The sequence below is a fragment of the Oncorhynchus masou genome, chromosome 15 (assembly GCF_036934945.1).
Source record: "Oncorhynchus masou masou isolate Uvic2021 chromosome 15, UVic_Omas_1.1, whole genome shotgun sequence".
Taxonomy (NCBI): domain Eukaryota; kingdom Metazoa; phylum Chordata; class Actinopteri; order Salmoniformes; family Salmonidae; genus Oncorhynchus; species Oncorhynchus masou.
In genome coordinates, this window is record NC_088226.1 from 44,684,511 (window position 1) to 44,707,640 (window position 23,130).

At 41.0% G+C, this 23,130-nt stretch overlaps 2 protein-coding genes across 3 annotated transcripts in view; one reads left to right on the forward strand and one right to left on the reverse strand.

The window, feature by feature from the left end:
• Positions 1-745, forward strand: part of LOC135556283 (carboxyl-terminal PDZ ligand of neuronal nitric oxide synthase protein-like) — a 232,936-nt gene extending 232,191 nt beyond the window's left edge. The window contains exon 12 of the mRNA XM_064989358.1: positions 1-745. This exon is cut by the window's left edge and continues 3,308 nt beyond it. The gene's annotated coding sequence lies outside the window, so the exon portion shown is untranslated.
• A 5,823-nt stretch (positions 746-6,568) lies between these two features.
• Positions 6,569-23,130, reverse strand: part of LOC135556287 (serine/threonine-protein kinase Kist-like) — a 29,606-nt gene continuing 13,044 nt past the window's right edge. Inside the window, exons 4-8 of one of the 2 annotated variants that reach the window (XM_064989361.1) lie at positions 22,506-22,600; positions 22,231-22,307; positions 21,860-21,958; positions 14,679-14,767; positions 6,569-14,528 (exon numbers count right to left, since the gene is read on the reverse strand). In XM_064989361.1, coding sequence (XP_064845433.1) covers positions 14,382-14,528; positions 14,679-14,767; positions 21,860-21,958; positions 22,231-22,307; positions 22,506-22,600 — 507 coding nt within the window. In that variant the 3' untranslated portion in view covers positions 6,569-14,381. Of the gene's footprint in view, positions 14,529-14,678; positions 14,768-17,314; positions 21,307-21,859; positions 21,959-22,230; positions 22,308-22,505; positions 22,601-23,130 lie in introns of those variants that run through there. The other variant, XM_064989362.1, reaches the window with a different exon arrangement.

Consider the following 23,130-nt stretch of genomic DNA (forward strand, 5'->3'; position numbering starts at 1 on the left):
CACATATGGACAGTTCTGATGAAGCCCTTATATATTAAATAAGTTTTACTATTCATTATTTGTAATACATTCGCCTTCAATTTTAAGAAAAAATATCATGCTGTGGGGGTGTTTTTCAGCGGCAGGGACTGGGAGACTAGTCAGGATCGAGGGAAAGATGAACGGTGCAATGTATAGAGAGATCCTTGATGAAAACCTGCTCCAGAGCGTTCAGGACCTCAGACTGGGGTGAAGGTTCACCTTCCAACAGGACAACGACCCTAAGCACACAGCCAAGACAACGCAGGAGTGGCTTCAGGGCAAGTCTCTGAATGTCCTTGAGTGGCCCAGCCAGAGCTGTAACTTAATGAAATGTGGAAAAAGTCAAGGGATCTGAATACTTTCCAAATGCACAGTATATATATTTTTTGGGGGGAGATTTATTTAGTTTTTCCAGTTATATTTTTCTTGTTTGTTGTTGTTTGGAAACACTAACTCTTGCTACTGGAAAATATAAAGAAGAAAATGAAGTATAAAACTCGTTTAACTGTAACTTATGGACCAAACGGAAAAGACTTTGCTCTCTTCTGTCTTTTCAGAAGCTTTCCTGTCTATTTTGGGCCATTTCCTGTTGTGCTTCTTTCCCCTCACACAACAATGGCAAATTGTGTCACATTCAACAATGCCACTGTCACATCTTTTGCTGAATTTAGGATCCTGGAAAGGGGAGTGGAGACGACAATAAAATATAATTGGATTTTCCATATTTATGTATCCCTCCATACTTGCAGAATGACAATTAAGAGCAGAGGCAGAAATAAAATGGCAAAACAGCACATTTCACTGACTGCACCTATCCAGTGTGTGGCAATAAAACATTTTAAAACACTTTCATGTTCAAATGTTGGATTGTTTTGAAGGGGGTAGTCATTTTTCTCTGTATTTTTGCATTTTGCTAGAAGATATTTATAGGGCTACTAAAATACATTCCATTCACCATGGTTACCACATATTGCAAACTGTGGTGACTTTTCTTGTATACCTTTTCTATGCTGTACTGTTTAGCACGTTTTTAGTATGCTGGGGAACTGATTACAAGATCTAGCCAGGACCTTGGCTTGAACCTAATATCTCCTGTCACTGTTCGCAGAAAGCTCTTCTATGTACAAGCAAAATAAAGGGGCTACACTGTAGAACTCATTTCGATTGTCTGACCTCATTTGATGGCCTTGACTTTGCATACATCCTCTCTTAGAGAATGGCACACGTGTCGTTTTTCTATTGCCTTCAAACGCTGCATTGCCTAGACTGCACGTAAACGCTGATGAATATGTAAATGAGATTGAGTGATTTATTTGGTGTAACCATCTCAACGCCATGTCTCAGCTGTCTGTGTTCTCCTCTTCTTTATTGTATTTCATGTCAAATCCTTCCCTCGTCCTTCAAAGGGAATAATGAAGTGAACCAGAGAATAAAACTGTTTACTTAACCATCATCTAGACTTAGAAGAGGAACAGAACAAATGTGTTTTTATATCACTTCCTGTGAGAAGGATGAAAGTGAATTCATGTATTAGCCGCTTCTTGATTGTAACACATCCTCTGTCAGAGGTCATTCCACCGACTGGAGGAAATCCTCTGCTTTAATGTATATTTAATCTATTCTCTAATTTGAGCCAGCAGCAGGCAGGCAGCCACTGGATTCCTTCCTTGTCCTAAATATCACAGTGTTCCTATCTTCAATAAACACGTGGAGGATTATTAAAGTCCTTCACAGCCAAGGGACGCTGAAAGACAGAATGTCACACTGATAAGGAATAGCAATAGGATTACACAGTTAAACGATGTTATAATCTGAGTTGAACTTTGAACTATTAACATTTTCCAAACAGCGATACTGGCTGAGTATCATCCTCTATGTCCTGGTCTGTGTGTGTTGGTTCTTTTTATACATTTTATTTCACCTTTATTTAACCAGGTAAGCTAGTTGAGAACAAGTTCTCATTTACCTGGCCAAGACACACAAGGATAGCAAAACAAGGACAATTCTCCCTCGTGGGAACATTTCCCACATCCTCATGAGGATAAAGGCTTTTTTAAGATAAGGGGCTAGGGTTAGAATTAGGAGTTAGGAGTTACAGGTTAAGGAAAATAGGATTTTGAATATAAATACAGTTTAGGTCCCCACGAGGATAGAAGAACATCAACGTGTGTGTGTGTGTGTGTGTGTGTGTGTGTGTGTGTGTGTGTGTGTGTGTGTGTGTGTGTGTGTGTGCGCAAAATTGGGTCTGGAACAGGACTACACACAGGCAGTCAAGCTGGCTGTTTAATCGCACTCCCAAGACAGACTGGCAGACTCTCTCTGGCTAAAACACACAGTAAACACACACACACACACACTTAGAGCCAGTGAGACAGTGGGGAGTTAATCAGTACAACTCATTAATCAGAGTGAGTCAATGCACCTCATTTGATTAGAATGGCTATTTCACTAGTCAACAGTTTAAAAAGTAGCTTCCTTTCCTGGTCTAATACACAAACTAGACAGAAACAGGCCCAAACAGGCAAGTGGACTACACAGGTTCAAGGTGAAGGAAGGTGGTGTCCACTTTTTTTAAGGCATGCCACAGTTAGAAAGGTGACAAGTTCACCTGAGATGACACCAGTGTGTAGAGTCCTCCTGTCTAGTGAGTTTCCTTTTTCTTCCTCTCACTCTCACTCAGATAGGATAATCTGACCTCCAACACACACACACACACACATGTATTAGGCAGCGTCAGCAAGCTGAATTGGATTTTATCAGCCTTATCGATCAGATTGTCTGTGTGTGTGTCCGTTCATATTCCCCTTCTATCCTCTCGTGATGAGGCCGCTGTGCTGATCCTCACTGGGCTAGGTCCCTGCAGGTCTCTCAATCCCCTGCTCTCAGCCTATTTCTCTATCTCCCTTGCTCTCTCACTCTCCAGTGAACATGCCTGAATAAGAAAAATCGAAAGAATACTAAATAAATAAAAATTAAGTAAGCTTTATGCAACATCTTTTTGAGTGCGGACCGATCACACCTTCGTATTTATCTGAATTCAAGGTTTTTACGCACCAACCAAAACTCTGATGGTCACGTTTTGATTAACATGCCTGCGACAGACAGCCATACGGTGCCTTCAGAAAGTTCTCACACCCTTTTACTTTTTCTACATTTTGTTGTGTTGCAGCCTGAATTTAAAATATTTTAAATTGAGATTGTGTCGTAGATCTACACACAATACCCCATAATGTCAAAGTGGAATTTTGTTTATAGAATATATTTATTTAAGAAACATTTAAAGCTGAAATGTCTTGAGTCAATATGTTTTCAACACCGTTGTTATGGTAAGCCTAATAAATATGTTCAGGAGTAAAAATGTGCTTAATAAATCGTGTAATAAGTTGCATGGACTAATTCCTTGTTCAATAAAAGTGGTTAACATTTTTTTAATGACTACCTCATCTCTGTACCCCACACATACATATAATTGTTAAGTCCCTCAATCGAGTAGTGAATTTCTAGCACAGATTCAACCACAAAGACCAGGGAGGTTTTCCAATATCTCTCAAAGAAGGTCACATATTGGTAGATGTGTAAAAAAAAAGGCAGATGCTGAATATCCCTTTGTTAATTAGGCTTTGGATGGTGTATCAATACACCCAGTCAATACAAAGATATGGGCATCCTTCCTAACTCAGTTCCCAGAGAGGAAGGAAATTACTCACGAATTTCACCATGAGGCCAATGGTAATTTTAAAACATAGTTGAATGGAAAAACTGCAAAGAATGTGACAAAGAAATTTACTTTTGTCCTGAAAACAAAGTGTAATGTTTGGGGCAAATCCAACACCACATCACAGAGTACCAATCTTCATATTTGTTCCTGAGTGGCCTAGTTATAGTTGACTTATAATTGTCTTGAAATTGTATGGCAATACTTAAAAATATCTGATCTAGTAAATAATCAACAATCAACTTGACAGAGCTTTAAGAATTTTAAAAATAGTCAAGTATTGCACAATTCAGGTGTGCAAAGATCCTAGAGACTTAACCAAAAAAACTCACAGCTGTAACTGCTGCCAAAAGGTGCTTTCATCTTCCAAAAAATGTGCTACATTTCTAAAAACATGTTTTCACTTTGTCATTATGGGGTATTCTGTGAAGATGGGAGAAAAAAACATTATGCTCTTTCCATAACATAGACTGACCAGATGAAAGCTACTGTATGATCCCTTAAATCCACTTCAAATCAATGTAGATGAAGGGGAGGAGACATGTTAAAGAATGATTTTTAAGCCTTGAGACGTGTATGTGTGCCATTGAGGGTGAATGGGCAAGACGACAGATTTAACTGCCTTTGAAAGGGGTATGGTAGTAGGCGCCTAGGCACACCGGTTTGAGTGTCAAGAACTGCAACACTGCTGGGTTTTTCACACAACAGTTTCCCATGTGTATCAAGAAAGGTCCACCACTCAAAAGGACATCCAGCCAACTTGACACAACTGTGGGAAGCATTGGAGTCAACATGGGCCAGCATCCTGTGGAATGTTTGACACCTTGTCGTCCATCCCCCGACGAATCGAGGCTGTTCTGAGGGCAAAAGTGGGTGCAACTCAATGTATGTCCCCTGTCAGAAGATCAATGGACGCGTGTGTGTTGGACAGGCCCTCTCGGCCCGACTATTCCTTGTTCTAGTTCTACAGCTATTCATCAGCAGATCAATGACTAACTTCAGGCTGTGAGAACATTGAATCACTGCAGACAAAGCGGCTTTGTTTGACTCAAAGTTGACCATTCCAATATTCTCACGTACAAGTTGGAAAGTCTCTTCCTTCCGCCAACCATACATTGGTCTGTCCTCTAGGGGCCCAGTGTGGTTGTGCCCAGACAAGGCCTTTGTTATGGGGCAGGCTGTAAACTATTCCCAGTGACAGGAAGCAGCAGGACAATGTGTTAGGAGGCTGTGGGGTGGCTGTGGAATGTAGAGGGCTACAGGGGGTCTGCTCTTATAGTCTTATTACTCACTTGTTTAAGAGCTCTAATGTAGGCCTACTACGTATTTTTAATACCTACATTGGGAAATTAACTTGGTCTTGATCAGGGGTTCAAAGCAAAATAATTTTTCAATAACTTAGATCTGAACAGAACCATATTTTTTTTGCGTTCCGTTCTGCTATTCCGACCTACAAAATAAAATTCTGAATCGGTTCGAACCCCAAAAAGATCCCGGGTTTAATCATTCCTTTCTGTTTCTCTAAAATCGAAATGTTTTCACATAAGCTCAACATTAAATTACTTCACCAAACAGTGCAGATAGAGCAGCTTGCTATGAAGCAGGCAAGCTATAATTGTTTGATCCTAGGCAGCCGGTTGTTTACATGCGTGATGGACAGACAAGTGTAGGGCACAACGTGACTGAAATTTTGCGGGTGGCGAGAGGGTGGAGGCGGTGGCTTGAAGCGTTGGGCATCTTGTTATGACATGCATCATCTGAATTAGGCCCACAGAATTATATACCTACGAAGGAGCGGCTTCTTTGGAGGAACATTGAAAGTCTTTGGACTTACAAGAGCTGGCTTCACGTTGGACCAGATATAGCTAGCGAGCTAACAAGCTTGTGTGTGCAGAGGGGCACCAGAATTAAAAACACGCCTTACCTTTTTGTAGTTAAATTCAATGTGAAACATGATAGCTATAGTATCCGTAACTAGCATTGAAAAAGTTAATCCATTCTTTGCTAATTAAAAATCTCCCCCGAATTGCTGAATCAAGCTTGTAACGTCAGTAGGCTACAGTAACCTAAGCTTTAGAAAGGGGAGGGGAAGGTTGCCTACACAGGCACTGGCAAAGATTTTCAGCTGGCAGGCAGACACAAGAATACGTTCCTAAGTGAAATAGTGAGGGCTTTGCATAGGCGCCTTGTTGCAATTATATATGGGACTGAAAGAAATTTCCAGAAGTAAAACAAATGTTATTAACCGGTTCCCATGCTTTTAAAATAACGGTTCTGAACAGTATAGATCACTTTCGTTCCCGGTTCGGATTCTGTTCCTCAAACCGGTTCCAACCCCTGGACTTGATACAGCACTAACTCATGAGTTCATATGTTTAAGGCATCAGTGTTTGACGTGTTAGCCCGATATCCAGGCTATCCCACTATGGGATATTCTTTTTATAATGAATTATCGGTCAGCCTGTATCCTTCCACTCCAGAAGGTTGTGGAAAGCAATCATTTGTTGGCTTGCTGAAAACATCAGGGCAAGGTAATCGATCAGAGTATGACAGGGATCAATAGACCTTGTTAGATTATGCATTTATCGTGTGTGGTTGTGAGGTCTGCTCAACTCAGCGGCTAGACTGTGGGGATCAAAAAAAGAGAGAAAGCAACAGAAGTAAATAAATCTAATAGTAATAGCAGTATGATGTGATGTGTGGCTGTGCTGGCCTCTAGTGGCAAACCTACGTTAATACATCATGTAAGGTTTTTACGTCTGTATTGATATAGCTGATCCAGACTGTAAAAACAAGCATAAATGGGCTAACATATTGCAAACACGAATTAAAGATAGTCAAGTCAAGCGTTCTTTATTGTGAGATAATGCAAACGACAATATGAACATGTATAATCAATCTCAGAATAACAGAGTTCTGTGAGGCAATACATGGTCACACACACACACACACACACACGTCTCACTCATAATATGTGCCTTTAATAATGCAGATTTGACAGATCAGTTAGTGTGAGTGGAGGGATTCTCAGAGCGAGATATTCACATTACATTTAAGTCAGATCAAGTTGTTGGAGACATGGTTGTTCTTTGTAACAGGGAGGCTGCCAGCCGCTCAATGGAGTAGGCGTTCACAAAACCCAAAGGAGACAAAAGGATGCTAAAAATAAAATAAAAAAAAGGCAACAGTGATAATCATCATGATTGTCTTTCAGTGGGGAAGGGACATGATTGATAACACATTGGTATCAGTGCTGTAGTCTTTGGAGCCTGCGTTCTAAATTATATTGCTCAAACTGAGATTTCGCTTTCATTTAAATCAGTGCTGTAAAACATGGTTGGGCTCAATTCAGTGGAGTTCAGAGTTCCTATATAATCTTAAGTGCACTTCTCGCTAATAAACCGGAATGAAACATAATGCTAATCAACAACCAGCTGGGAGGATGCAGGAAGCCTCCCCCCATTCAAACCACTAGAAATTAATATAAAGAACACACTCTACTCTCTAACCTTTATACCTACTTGTGTGTTACTGCAGTAACTTGGGTCAACAATAACTTCTAATGAGTGAGAACAAGAGAGATGGAGTGTTGTGTCAGCTTGGACGCTATCGCCTCCCCCCACTGATACAGATTAACCCAGTGACCTCCCTCCCCCCTCATTTGCCTAATACCCCTAGCCCACTCCGGCCTCCCCTTGACCCCTCATCATCAAAGCCAAGTGTATTTATAAGGCTGCCTGTGTGTATATGGATGAGGACCATGCCATTCTATCCATTAGGCAGAATCTGAGAATCCCAAGGAGAGGGGCTTTATGCATATTAACAAGGCTCTGGTCCTCTGCTGGACTAGCCTATCAGGACAGGGGGTTAGAGGTCAGAGCTGGAGCAGGATAGAACAGTGATAGATAGGGCTGACAGACAAGCACAGATTGCCCCGGGTGTCTGCAAACAGTCACTCCTTCCATCCATTACTGAATAGATTGGGGTCGGGTGGATGCTCAGTGACAATTCTAAACTTCTCAGAGTAACACAAAAAAACTTTCCAAAAGAAAGTTCCACAATAATTCTGCCTTCTCTCAATATAGAGTTAGGCCGTAAACTGGGATATTTTATTCAAGAGCGTACAGTACTACTTAGCTAGGAAGCTTTTTTAGTCTTACCGACACAACTCCGGGATATGAGAATAGTCTGTGGCCGAAAGAAAGTCTTGAGCTCAAAGCAGCATGGTACAGTTGAAGTCGGAAGTTTACATCCACTTAGGTTGGAGTCATTTGTTTTTTTACGATTGCTTACACACTAAAAAATGGAATTTTTCCCACAATTAGCAAAACCTTACACTCAAGGAGCAAAACACAAGGTTAGATTTGCATAACTGTAAGCACATTGTCAGCTTCACACTATTTGCAAAACATTACACACAGTGATTTGCAAAACACTAAAACACCCTTGTGTATATATCAGACACAGAAGTATATCATGATGTCACTCCCTTGCAATTCCAAAGCATTGTGTCAACTTACCACACCTATGAGCCAATCTGTTATACACAGCCATCAGGTGCAAACACATGATTGCTGAATTGTAGACACACCAATCAGGTTTAAGCACTATAAAAATGCAGCAGGTAGGTTCACCTGTCTTCAACCAAAATGGAAGGAGTCAGAAGAAGAGTGAGGGTGAGAGGAGGAGTACACAGAGGAGGAGAAGGAAGTAGAGGAAGAGGCAGAGGTCGAGGAAGACCTGAAGCAGGAGGAGAACGTGCACAAAGAAGAAGAGGACGAAACTTATCAAATGACATTTGCGCAACACTAGTGGACCATGTTGTGAACCACGGATTGAAGCTGAGGGAGGCTGGACTGAGAGTTCAGCCAAATCTTAGCAGATATAGTGCGGCATCTGTCATAAGGACTTTGACAGGAAAACAGGTTAAAGATCTGTCAACAGTTACCAGCAATCAGCCGCTTATTGTATGCTGGCTATCAGCACTTGTGATACCCCTTCCTGTGACATTGTACAGTAAGTTACATGTATTATTCTCTAGATAGGATTGAGGGTCAGGAACGACAAGGAGGAAGGGGGCCCATATTCACGCAGAACAAGAGAGATAATAAACATGGTTTTGACCAATAATGCTCAGGCTCAGAGAATTACAAGCCAACATTATCGGTGACCATGCCATTTTCAATGATGTCCATCAGGTCTCTCAGTCAACACGGGCACACATCCTGAAAAGACATCAGCTTCAAATGAAACAACTTTATCGAGTGCCTTTTGAGCGAATTCAGAGAGGGCCAAACAGCTGCGGCATGAGTATGTGGAGGTCTGTGTTGTTCACTTTAGCACTGTGATGTTGCATACTGCACACATTACTTTTTTTTTTACATTGACTGAAAACTAGACCTATCCTGAACTACACAATCTTGTCTTTCACTGTATTTCAGGGAGTTTTGCAGATGGACGCAGAGGAAATCCTTCATGAATTCATATATATTGATGAGGCAGGGTTCAACCTCACAAAAGCAAGGAGAGGCAGAAATATCATTGGCCACAGGGCTATAATCAATGTCCCAGGGCAACGTGGAGGTAACATCACCCTTTGCGCTGCCATTTCACAGCATGGGGTTGTCCTCTGTCATGCCAAAACGGTCCCTTACAACACACCTCGCATTTTTGGACCGATTGCACCACATCGGCACAGCAGGTAATGAAACGCACCAGATGCAATACACGGTCATCTGGGACAATGTGTCATTCCACCGCTGTTTTGGTCCAGAACTGGTTTCAACACCATCCACAGTACGATACCTTCTACCATACTCTCCGTTTCTAAACCATATCGAAGAGTTTCTCTGCATGGCGGTGGAAGGTTTACGATCCCAGGCTCGGGTACCCCTCATTCAGGCCATGGAGGACGCCTGTGACCAAGTCGACACCGCAGCTGTGCAAGGAAGGATTCGACATTCAAGACGTTTCTTCCCGCGTTGTCTTGCTAATGACGATATTGCTTGTGATGTTGATGAAATTCTCCGGCCAGATCCAGCTAGGCGAAGAGATAATGTATAGTATGTTTACTGTAGTATTTTCTGTACAATTTGTCAGTTTTTAGATGATTTTTTTATGTTGGTTGTTATTTACTGTAATTGTAACCTGTACTGAATACAGTATTTTACATTTGTCTGTTGTTTGCCGAGCTAAGTGTTATGCACACTACTGTAGTAGCATGAAAACTGGGACATGTTTTGTTGTGATTCTCCATGATTTGATTTGGGAATATGGAGAGAAATAAATGCTATTTTCCTCAGTCTGTAGTGTTTGTATAGTTGCACTTTCTCTGTGTACTTCATTTACAGTACTCTACTCACTGACAATTAGACTTGCTAAAAGTGTTTTAGGTTAGCAACAGCAGTGTAACTGGTTCAAAAAGACTGAAGTCATGAAATGTGTGTTTCGTACGGTAACAAAATATTATTTTTATGAAGTCGGGGTTTTGACAAAAGTATTCCATTTTGCAAATGATCTGAAGTGTTACTTTGGGGTAGGGTTGTGCTAATTGTGTGTAGTGTTTTGACAAACCGGGCCCTGTTTTCAAAATTGTGCTTAAACAATTGAAAAAAAAATGTTTTTCAACTACTCCACAAATTTCTTGTTAACAAACTATATTTTTGGCAAGACTGTTAGGACATCTACTTTGTGCATGACACAAGTCATTTTTCCAACAATTGTTAACAGACCGATTATTTCATTTATAATTCACTGCATCACAATTCCAGTAGATTAGAAGTTTACATACACTAAGTTGACTATGCCTTTAAACAGCTTGGAAAATTCCAGAAAATTATGTCATGGCTTTAGAAGCTTCTGATAGGCTAATTGACATCATTTGAGTCAATTGGAGGTGTACCTGTGGATATATTTCAAGGCCTACCTTCAAACTCTGTGCATCTTTGCTTGACATCATGGGAAAATCAAAAGAAAAATCAGCAAAGACCTCAGAAAAAGAGTTGTAGACCTCCACAAATCTGGATCCTCTTTGGGAGAAATTACCAAATGCTTGAAGGTACCACGTTCATCTGTACAAAACAATAGTACACAAGTATACCATGGGACCACGCAGCCGTCATACTGCTCAGGAAGGAGACGCGTTCTGTCTCCTAGAGATGTACGTACTTTTGTGTGAAAAGTGCAAATCAATCCCAGAATAACAGCAAAGGACCCTGTGAAGATGCTGGAGGAAACAGGTACAAAGCATCTATACCCACAGTAAAACGAGTCCTATATCGACATAACCTGAAAGGCCGCTCAGCAAGGAAGAAGCCACTGCTCCAAAACCACCATTAAAAAAGCCAGACTACGGTTTGCAACTGCATATGGGGGACAAGGATCATACTTTTTGGAGAAATGTCCTCTGGTCTGAAGAAAAAAAAACTTTTTGGCCATGATGACCATCGTTATGTTTGAAGGAAAAAGGGGCAGGCTTGCAAGCCAAAGAACCGTGAAGCACTGGGGTGGCAGCATCATGTTGTAGGGGTGCTTTGCTGCAAGAGGGAATGGTGCATGTCACAAAATAGATGGCATCATGAGGGAGGAAAATTATGTTGATATATTGAAGCAACATCTCAAGACATCAGTCAGGAAGTTAAAGCTTGGTCGCAAATGGGTCTTCCAAATGGACAATGACCCCCAAGCATTCTTCCAAAGTTGTGGCAAAATGGCTTAAGGACAACACAGTCAAAGTATTGGAGTGGCCATCGCAAAGCCCTGACCTCAAATCCTATAGAAAATGTGTGAGAAGAACTGAAAAAGCATGTGCGAGCAAGGAGCCCTACAAACCTAACTCAGTTACACCAGCTCTGTCAGGAGGAATGGGACAAAATTCACCCAACTTATTGTGGGAAGCTTGTGGAAGGCTACCCGAAACGTTTGACCCAAGTTAAACAATTTAAAGTCAGTGCTACCAAATACTAATTGAGTGTATGTAAACTTCTGACCCACTTGGAATGTGATGAAAGAAATAAAATCTGAAATAAGTAATTCTCTCAACTATTATTCTGACATTTCACATTCTAAAAATCAAGTGGTGATCCTAACTGACCGAAGACAGGAATTTCTTTGCTAGGATTAAATGTCAGAAATGTTGAAAAACAGAGTTTAAATGGATTTGGCTAAGGTGTATGTAAACTTCCGACTTCAACTGTATGTACTCGGACTTACAGCACAGCTCCCTCTGTTACTGTCGCTCTCCTTCTCATGTAGTGTCTGTAGCTATGTAATTGTACTGGTTTTCCGTGATCAGTATTGACTGCATATTCACTGTCCAGAGGAATCCTGCTCTGCCACCTGCATGCTAATACTCTTATTACACTCGCTGCTATTACAACAAATATCATACAGAAGTTTGTCAATCTTGCTAGCTATGGGCTAACACCAGATACCGCCTCGCCCACAAATCCATTACAGCAATCTAAAAGCTTTATCAGATACATAGAATGTTTTCATATTAGTATATCAGAAGACATAGAAGTAAAGAAACAGACACTGTATTAGGATAACTGACCCAAAGTGTAAACGAAAAACAAAGAAGCGCCCTGAAAATGTTTGCATAAAGAAATGTCATCATCATGCGCCATGGTTGTGGAGATCAGGAAGGAAACTATGAAGGCTTTCATTGGGATCTACTTTGAATAACACACTGAAGGGACAGTGTGCTGAAACTAAATGGCAACATTACAGTGTTAGACTAGATAACACAGAGAAGGCAGCAGACTACATTTGGTATGGGATAACCTCACATATCGATGTTATGACCGGTCACCCATAAGTCCTGGTCAGTGCTTTCACATTTAGGCAGGATGTTGTCAACAATGTCTCAATCAGCCTCGACAGTTGTCACATGGCGCCAGTTGACTGGAAGTGTAAACTGCAGAATATCCAGAATGTTGTTTCTGCTCATGTTAATATATGGTCTCTTTCTCAAACATCTGGATGGGCTGGGCAGGCAGGATGGAGCTTTAACCTGTTCAATGCCAGCCAACTCATTCAGAAGCATCTGTGCCCAACCTGAAGCGTCCATCATAGTCCAAAATGTGTACGTGTATGCACAGCAGTGTTCTAGAATATTGGACCCTTGGCTTTCGTACTTTTAGAATTATCAGGGCAGCACAAGCATTTTTCTCCAACTGTCTACACATTCAAATGAATAGCCGTGTTGGCTGGGAATTGTGGGGTGGTGAGCGCTCAGGCTGTGCGTCCCCACAGACGGTGTTTCAGAGCTGCATAGCTATGTCACGATGGGACCCCGGACTATCGAGTCTCAGCGTCTGTGAACTATGATTTACGCTTAAGATTCACAATGTTATTGGACTGAATGTGAGTAGCAGACAGACAATGGGAAGACTGTCTGAATAAATACTGCCCAACATAACAATGTTGCATGCAATGAACTGATAAGTTAATTTCAACATCCCCCACACACAACATAGGATACAAAACTCTGCAGTATTGGATTAATCTATAATCTCACCATAATCAACAAATACCTACACTAGCACAGCTCTCACACATTGGTTCGTTATGTAGACTAACTCACAGACGTCAGGTAGAACTGACAGTCGGCTACTGTTTTATGAAACGGTCAGCTCGAATGCTCTTCAACTGAAATATTCAACTGTGAAAACCCTATCCATGGGTTCTGAACGTAAAGTAAGCTTGTTGCTTTGTATCGTACAGTGCTAAGGAAATAACCCATTCCTTTCATAACATATCGAAAATTTAAAAAAACTTCCACTCACATCAGCGCAGCCATTCTGGAGTATAAGTAGTATATGGGTCAACTTGGACAAAATATAATAATAGTATATTAGGTAGAAACCAGATTTTAAAAAATGTCATAAATAACAAAGACATTTATATTTTTCCATGTACCACAGAAAAGTGCTGACGTTGAGTGGTTGGAGTTTAGGCTCAGAAAGTTCTAGAACTCAGCGCGATTCTACTGATGATCTGGAGTGGTACCTTTGGAATTCAAGTCTCAAAACAAACATCTCATAGAAAAATAGGTCATGGGAAGGTAACTTTGGACAAGATGAAATTGTGGCTCAGCTTTTAACGAGAGACCCAAGATCAATCTATCAGGAACGGTTTCAATTACACTAATAAATATAGGATATTCAAGCCGTTGCGTACAGACAAAACTAGGGCCCTATTCAATCCAAACTGCTTGCTGGGTTTACGAAACCCATAGGGTACTTGGTACTGTACTTGTGCTCTTGAAGATCGGTGGACATCAAGTAATTATTTTGTTCAGGGTTTGACATCAGCACAGTGTGCAAAGTGGGACAGCGTGCAGTTTTGGCCAGTGAGGATCCATTATCAAAAGTCAAGCCAGCTAATATGACCCATCTGAATCCGTCAACCGTAGCATCCAGCAGTATACATCCCCATAGCAGGACATGGAAGATTGGATTATACAATATTTTCCTTTCGCAGACTGTTGCTACATACAGTAAAGCTACAGGACACACTAGGTTAACTCTGGCTCTAGAGGCTGCAGAAAGCAGAGTGGTGATCTGATATGACTATACACATCATGACAGTGACTGACTGAGGCCTAGGCCTGTGCTCTTCAGCAGACGGTGTGTGTGTGTGTTCACTGCACGGTCTGGTACAGATAGCCTCTCTTGTAAGCACTCCGGGGGTAGAACGTGGCAACGACAAACTTCCCGTCAAAGGTCCGTCCCGTCAGCAGTCTCTGGGCCTCTTTGGAGTCGCCTGCGTTAGCGTATTCTACAAACACCTGGGGGAAACATGCGTGCACACACAGATTAAGCCAAGAACAGATGTTAAAAATGCAGGTCTACAATATCTACAAATGTATACACTACAAAAAAACTGTATGGAAGTATTAGAAAGACAAACTGCTAATGGGGCTAGTTGTGTGTGTTACCTGTCCTTTGCCTGGGTTCTCCTTGGGGATGAGCAAAGAGACCACAGAGCCATACTTCTGACACTCCTCCGTCATGTCCTCCAAGATGTCTGACAACACAACATCATCATCATGCTAGTTAGTCACAATATCAATGTGATCAGTGTAGGAAATGCAAATTGAAAGAGATAAATGGGGAGGGGGTATTTTTATATATATATATATATATATATATTTTTTGATAGATATATATATATAGTGTTTTCATGTATTTTTTCAAATTCACAATGTAACATCTTACCATTTGTTTTAAAAGGTATAGTCAATGACGCGTGAAGTGGACAGCAGAATCACGCAGACTTCCGTAACTAAGAGCGCGAAGGGCATGGCTGAACTTCTCCTGTGTGAGGGCATTATTTTGCATTGCGCCCATCTGCAATACAGTGCCTTGCAAAAGTATTCGGCCCCCTTGAACTTTGCGACCTTTTGCCACATTTCAGGCTTCAAACATAAAGATATAATACTGTATTTTTTTGTGAAGAATCAACAACAAGTGGGACACAATCATGAAGTGGAACGACATTTATTGGATATTTCAAACTTTTTTAACAAATCAAAAACTGAAAAATTGGGCGTGCAAAATTATTCAGCCCCCTTAATTAATACTTTGTAGGGCCACCTGTTGACCTAAATGACTAATGATGATAAATACAATCCACCTGTGTGTAATCTGCGATTAAATGCAGCTGTAAGATAGTCTCAGAGGTCCGTAAAAGTCTCTCATCAGTTTTGGCAGGTCGAGATACTGAAATTTTTAAAGCCATTCCTCCTTGCAAAACAGCCGAGCCCAGTGAGGTTGGATGGAAGCATTTGTGAACAGCAGTTTTCAGTTCTTTCCACAGATTCTCGATTGCAGCCATTCAGGTCTGGACTTTGTCTTGGCCATTCTAACACCTGGATATGTTTATTTTTGAATACTTTCTTAAAGCACTGTATATGCGGTTAATTTTGCTGCACGTGAGTGTGTATAAATAAATAATTAAATATATATACACGATGCAACAAAATTAACTTTTGGCATAATGCAAAACGTTATGGGCGCAATGCAAGATAATGCCCTCACACAGGAGGTGGCAAGTTCATTTTGTGCCTGTTTTTATTCAGCAGGGACAGGGAAGATGGTTAAAATTGATGGGAAGATGGATAGCCAAATACAGGACATTCTGGAAGATAACCTATAGTCTGCAAATATAGACAAACACACACACAAATATATACAAACACAAACACAATATATACAAACACACACACAAATAACAAAAATCCAAAACAAAAAGCAAAATACAAACACACACACATATACACACACTGTGGAAAGAACTGAAAACTATGTTCACAAATGCACACCATCCAACCTCACTGATAGCTGTTTTGCAAGGAGGAATGGGAAAAAATGTCAGTCTCTCGATGTGCAAAACTGATAGAGACATACAACAACTTACAGCTGTAATAGCAAAAGGTGGCGCTACAAAGTATTAACTTAAGGGGGCTGAATAATTTTACACACACACAATTTTTCAGTTGTTATTCATTTGTTAAAAAGTTTGAAATATCCAATAAATGTCGTTCCACTTCATGATTGTGTCCCACTTGTTGATTCTTCACAAAAGAATTCAGTTTTATATCTTTATGTTTGAAGCCAGAAATGTGGCAAAAGGTCGCAAAGTTCAAGGGGGCCGAATACTTTCGCAAGGCACTGTATATGCGGTTAATTTTGCTGCCTGCCTGCCTGCCTGCCTTAGTCTAATCATAGTTTATTTCACAGATGACTCGTGGCACTGCCTTGTGGTGCAGCTTCATGCACCTTGCACTAGCCGGGGCGGCAGGGTAGCCTAGTGGTTAGAGCGTTGGACTAGTAACGAGATGGTTGCAAGTTCAAATCCCTGAGCTGACAAGGTACAGATCTGTCGTTCTGCCCCTGAACAGGCAGTTAACCCACTGTTCCTAGGCAGTCATTGAAAATAAGAATTTGTTCTTAACTGACTTGCCTAGTAAAATAAAGGTAAAATAAAAAAAAATAGGGCTGCATGATTAATCGAAATTGCGATATTAACATGAGCAATATCCATATAGCGAGAGCCTACAATTCTTTCTTTTGCACTCCGTTAATACAACAAAAACTAGACTATGGTACGTCGTCTAATGAGATGCGCACCAGACTCCATTAAATCACTCTCTACAGTTGAAGTCGGAAGTTTACAAACACTTAGGTTGGAGTCAATATAACTTGTTTTTTCAACCACTCCACAAATTTCTTGTTAACAAACTATTGTTTTGGCAAGTCGGTTAGGACACTGTGCATGACACAAGTAATTTTCCCAAAAATTGTTAACAGACAGATTATTTCATGTATTCACTGCATCACAATTCCAGTGGGTCAGAAGTTTGCATACACTAAGTTGACTGTGCCTTTAAACAGCTTAAACAAAATTCCAGAAAATTATGTCATGGCTTTAGAAGCTTCTGATTGATTCAAATGCCTATTGGAGGTGGATGTATTTCCAAAGTTGTGGCAAAATGGCTTAAGGACAACAAAGTCAAGGTATTGGAGTGGCCATCACAAAGACCTGACCTCAATCCCATAGAAAATGTGTGGGCAGAACTGACAAAGCGTTGGTGAGCAAGGAGGCCTACAAACCTGACTCTATTACACCAGCTCTGTCAGGAGGAATGGGACAAAATACACCCATCTTATTGAGGGAAGTTTGTGGAAGGCTACCTGAAAAGTTTGACCCAAATTAAACAATTTAAAGGCAATGCTACCAAATACTAATTGAGTGTATGTCAACTTCTGACACACTGGGAATGTGATGAAATAAATAAAATCTGAAATAAATTTCTATTATTCTGACATTTCACATTATTGAAATAAAGTGGTGATCCTAACTGACCTAAGACAGGGAATTTTTACTAGGATTAAATCTCAGTAACTGTGAAAAACTGAGTTTAAAAGAACTCTGGTTAAGGTGTGTAAACTTCAGACTTCAACTGTACATGCACAGAGGATGCTGACCAATAACAAGCGGGCTCTCCCTCTCTCTGCATGGCATGCACATGCTGGTCAATCACAAGCATAGAGCGCATAGTTAGACGCTGGTGAGGTGCGAAAGGCTTTACTTACCGGAGACACACACAGAGATTCCTAAACCTCATACTATCCGAAACATGAGTGCTGCTAGTGCTAATGAGAACGTTGATTTGGTGCAAAAGAAGGGCGCCACTATAGTGGTAAGGCAGTATTCAGGCTACAGAAAAACGGATGTCAACCAAATGCAAATATTGTGCAAAAGTGCCTCAGTTGTGGCGCCAACAAGAGCAACAACACATTTATTCAATCATTTGAATAATAACCATCTCTACTAGAGGTTGACCGATTATGATTTTTCAACACCAATACCGATAATTGGAGGACCAAAAAAGCCGATACCAATTAAATCGGCCGAATTTAAAAAAACGTATTTGTAATAATGACAATTACAACAATACTGAATGAACACTTATTTTAACTTAATATAATACATCAATAAAATCAATTTATCCCCAAGTAAATAATGAAACATGTTCAATTTGGTTTAAATAATGCAAAAACAAAGTGGTGGAGAAGAAAGTAAAAGTGCAATATGTGCTATGTAAGAAAGCAAACGTTTCAGTTCCTTGCTCAGAACATATGAAAGCTGGTGGTTTCTTTTAACATGAGTCTTCAATATTCCCAAGTAAGAAGTTAAATTGTAGTTATAGGACTATTTCCCTCTATATCATTTGTATTTCATTTACCTTTGACTATTGGATGTTCTTACAGGCACTTTAGTATTGCCAGTGTAACAGTATAGCTTCCGTCCCTCTCCTCGCTCCTCCCTGGGCTCGAACCAGCAACACAACTACAACAACCACCATCGAAGCAGCATTACCCATGCAGAGCAAGGGAAACAGCCACAGGCTCAGAGCAAGTGACTTTTGCAACGCTATTTGCGCGAGCTAACTAGCTAGCCATTTCACTTCAGTTACACCAGCCTCATCTCGGGAGTTGATAGGCTTGAAGTCATAAACAGCGCAATGCTTGACGCACAACGAAGAGCTGCTGGAAAAAACACACAAAAGTGCTGTTTGAATGAATGTTTACGCGCCTGCTCTTGCCTACCACCGCTCAGTCAGATACTTCGATACTTGTATGCTCAGTCAGATTATATGCAACGCAGGACACGCTAGATAATATCTAGAAATATCATCAACCATGTGTAGTTAACTTGTGATTATGATTGATTGTTTTTTATAAGATAAGTTTAATGCTAGCTAGCAACTTACCTTGGCTTACTGCATTCGCGTAACAGGCAGTCTCCTTGTGGAGTGCAACGAGAGAGAGGCAGGTCGTTATTGCGTTGGACTAGTTAACTGTAAGGTTTCAAGATTGAATCCCCCGAGCTGACAAGGTGAAAATCTGTCGTTCTGCCCTGAATGAGGCAGTTTACCTGCCGTTCCTAGGCCGTCATTGAAAATAATAATGTGTTCTTAACTGACTTGCCTAGTTAAATAAGGTATACAATTTAAAATGTTTTTTTTTTAATTACAAAAAATAAAATCGGCGCCCAAAAATACCGATTTCCGATTGTAATGAAAACTTGAAAATCTAATTAAATCGGCCATTCCGATTAATCAATCGAACTCTAATCTATACTTTATGACGCTTACATGTAAAAAAATAAAAAAAAAAATAAATAAATTTAAGTGCCCGACAGCAGCAAAGCCCCTCAGCCACCTACGTTAAACAGGCATTGCTTGCTGATGAGTTTTCTGGTGTAACACTCTAGGTAAAAACAAATCCCACACAGAAATCACGGAGGCTGTCAATTAGCCAAAGCCATGGTTCCCGTCACTGGGCAGCACTTCCCTTTGTAGTTTGTAATTGTTTGCCAGCCCTGCCACATCCATCAACGAGCGTCAGAGCCGGTGTATTAGGATTCAAACCTAGTCCTGTGTTGACACTTTGTCTGTTTGATGTTTTGTTGGAGGGCACAGCGAGATTTCCTAAGAGAGTCCGGGTTGGAGCCCCACTCCTTGAAAGCTGCAGCTCTACCCTTTAGCTCAGTGCAGACGTTGCCTTTAATCCATGGCGTCTGGTTGGGGTATGTACATAAGGTAACTGTGGGAACGACACCATCGATGCACTTACTGATGAAGCTGGTGAATGATGTGGTATACTCCTCAATGCAATCAGAAGAATCCCGGAACATGTTCCAGTCTGTGCTAGCAAAACAGTCCTGTAGCTTAGCATCTGCGTCATCTGACCACTTCCGTATTGAGTGAGTCACTGGTACTTCCTTCTTTATTTTTTGCTTGCAAGCAGGAATCAGGAGGATTTAACTATGGTCAGATTTGCCAAATAGAGGGCGAGGGAGACCTTTCTACACGGCTTTGTGTGTGGAGTAAAGGTGTCCAACAGTTTTTTCCCCCCTCTGGTTGCACATGTGACATGTTGGTAGAAATTTGTTAAAACAGATTTACGTTTTCCTGCATTAAAGGCCCCGGCCCCTGGGAGCACCATCACTGGATGAGCATTTACTTGTCAATGTCCTTATACAGCTCGTTGAGTGCGGTCTTAGTGCCAGCATCAGTTGTGGTGGTAAATAGACAGCTACGAAAAATATAGATAAACTCTCTTGGTAAATACTGTGGTTTACAGCTTATCATGGAGGTACTCTACCTCAGGCGAGAAAAACCTTGAGACTTCTTGAATTTCAGATTTTGCGCACCAGCGCTTATTGATAAATAGAAACAGACTGTTAAGGGATTTTTTTATCAATAATGACTAATTATGTATACATTTCAATCAGGACTGACTAATCAGAATACTATTATGTTGCTGTATAGATGTATGAATTTTCTTTTAAGCCTAGTACTGAATATAATGTGTGTAAATATAATCAAGAATTAGAACAATGACTGTCTGTTCCTTGGTAAAAATTAATGAACTTATCGCCAGACTGGCTAGAATGCTTATCTACACAGGCAGACCTTGGCTCGGGTCATAAATTATCTACATTAGGGGAGACGACGTGGGAAGGCTTGAGAACTATACAGCCTTTGTACAAGGGTGAAGAAGAGGCGGGACGGTACGAAAACTAATGACGTCATTTTCAGTTTATAACCTGTGGTAAACTGTATCATGTTCAGTACTCTCGAGAATAAACGCTGCTGATTGATTTTGAGACTAGTCTCTGTCCATTTTATGCAAATAAGCATCTTACAAATTCTTAGGAATGGACAGAGTGTTGAATTGAAATTTGTTTAATAAAACATAAAGGAATTGAATTCCTGTAACACAGACCCCTCGTCTTACCGGAGGTAGCTGTTCGGTCTTGCCGATACACAAAAACCCAGGCAACTGTATATTATCCATGCCGTTGTTCAGCCACGACTGTGAAATATAAGACGGCAGGTCAGTTTTTAAATGTCACGTTGGTAGGATAGTCTTGAATGGAGCTCATCCAGTTTATTCTCCAATGATTGCATGTTGGCCACTAGGACAGATGGCATTGGTGGGTTACCCACTCACCGCCGAATTCTGACAAGGCACCCGGATCTGCATCGGCATCTGCTCTTCATGCGAATGACAGGGATTTGAGTCTGGTCCGGGGGCCGACACGTTAAAGAAAAAATATATACCACACCCCCTTGAGCCTTATCGCTTGATTATAATAATGATTGAGCCAACTTACACAATCATACACTATATTTTTGTTAATATGTAGGTGGAATAATCCTATCTATTATCATTGTAGCCTATTACAATGTTGGATCAAATCTTTGAATTGGATCAATTCCTTTGGTTTTGTATTCAGTTAGCACAGTTTGTATTCATTCATATGATCTCATTTTAGAATTCATGTACTCTACCCTGACACTTGTTTTAACCATGTCTGATGGAATTACCAAGTTTTCACCCAAGTGTTTGAAAATCACAATTCATAAGTCGCAATATCTGCCCCCCCCCCCCATTCCAAAAATTATTGGCCGTTATTTTGGAAATCTAGGGACAATATTCCCTAAAGCTCTAGTGTACTTCCGACGTTGATAGTGATAATGAGCAACTGTAGGAGCAATTTAGTGTCAGAGGAGAAAGTCGGTTAGAAAACGCTGTACCCTACCTTCATACTCCTCCTCATTGTGCAGGTGGCCGTCATCAATCAGGTTGAGCAGGCGCAGAACAGGAGAGGGAAGCAGAACCAAGTCTTCTATGTGAGGAGCTGTCACACACACAATATTCCCTCAGTCAATAGGTTTAAGAGGCCTTTTCCAGGGTTTATACAGCTCCACCAACCCCATTCGAACCACATGAAATTATCTTGGGTGATTTCAATGAAATATGCAAATGTCATAAAGAGGTAGATGTTTACAAGCAGAGGGAAATAGGGGTTGGGGGGGTGAGAGTGGAGAGAGAGCTGGTAAAATGATGCTGTATTACAAGCTATCAAGCTGGCTGAGAGGAAGGTATGTGCCCATATCGACTGTGAATTACCAAAAGGAATGCTGAAGAAGGGGCTAAGCAGGGCCTTCTCGGCTGTGCCTCTGTGCTTGGGGTTGTTGTGAAGCATACTGCAGGAGCATACAAATGTCAACGTTAGGTACCTCTCTCGCAGGATAATCATCATATTCATTTCAGTAACTTTCCAATGTTGAAAGTGACAACTTATATTTAAGGGAGTGCAGAGTCAATTTGGTACAATGGATCAAATGTCTGCATTTACCTAAAAACAAAACAAAATGAATGTGGTCCTGAATGAATGTTGTTACCTTTTGATAAGGTCTCTGAGGTGATAGACAGGGATGGCAGGAACCACCACACTGTTACTGGCAAAGATCTGGTCAACTATTGCTGCACTGTTGTCCTGCAGGAGCAAAGAACAATAGGCTGCAGAACAGCAGTTTGGACAACACACCCATGCATATCTGATACATGTGCATTATCTATCAATCTATCTGTCTGAAGAACATTTCAATCAATTAGCTACAGGTGGAACAGAGTCCACATAATTCCTAGGAAAACAAGTACCCATGTCTCTATTACAGTCCACTGTATGTCTGGTTATGTAATCACAGCGGGTGGCGGTATAAGACCTTGAAACAGGTTAACATTCACAAGGCCGTGGGACCAAATGGATTACCAAGACGCAACACCCTAGTGCCCTCTAAGATCACGCGTGCTTAGTCACCTCCTGTAATCCCTATTAACCCACAACCCCATCCACATCGACGGGGCTGTAGTGGAGCGGGTCGAAAGCTTCAAGTTCCTCAGTGTGCACATCACTAAGTAGTTAACATGGTCCACACACACCAACACAATCGTGAAGAAGGTACGACAACGCCTCTTCCCCCTCAGGAGGCTGATAAGATTTGACATGGGCCCTCAGAACCTCAG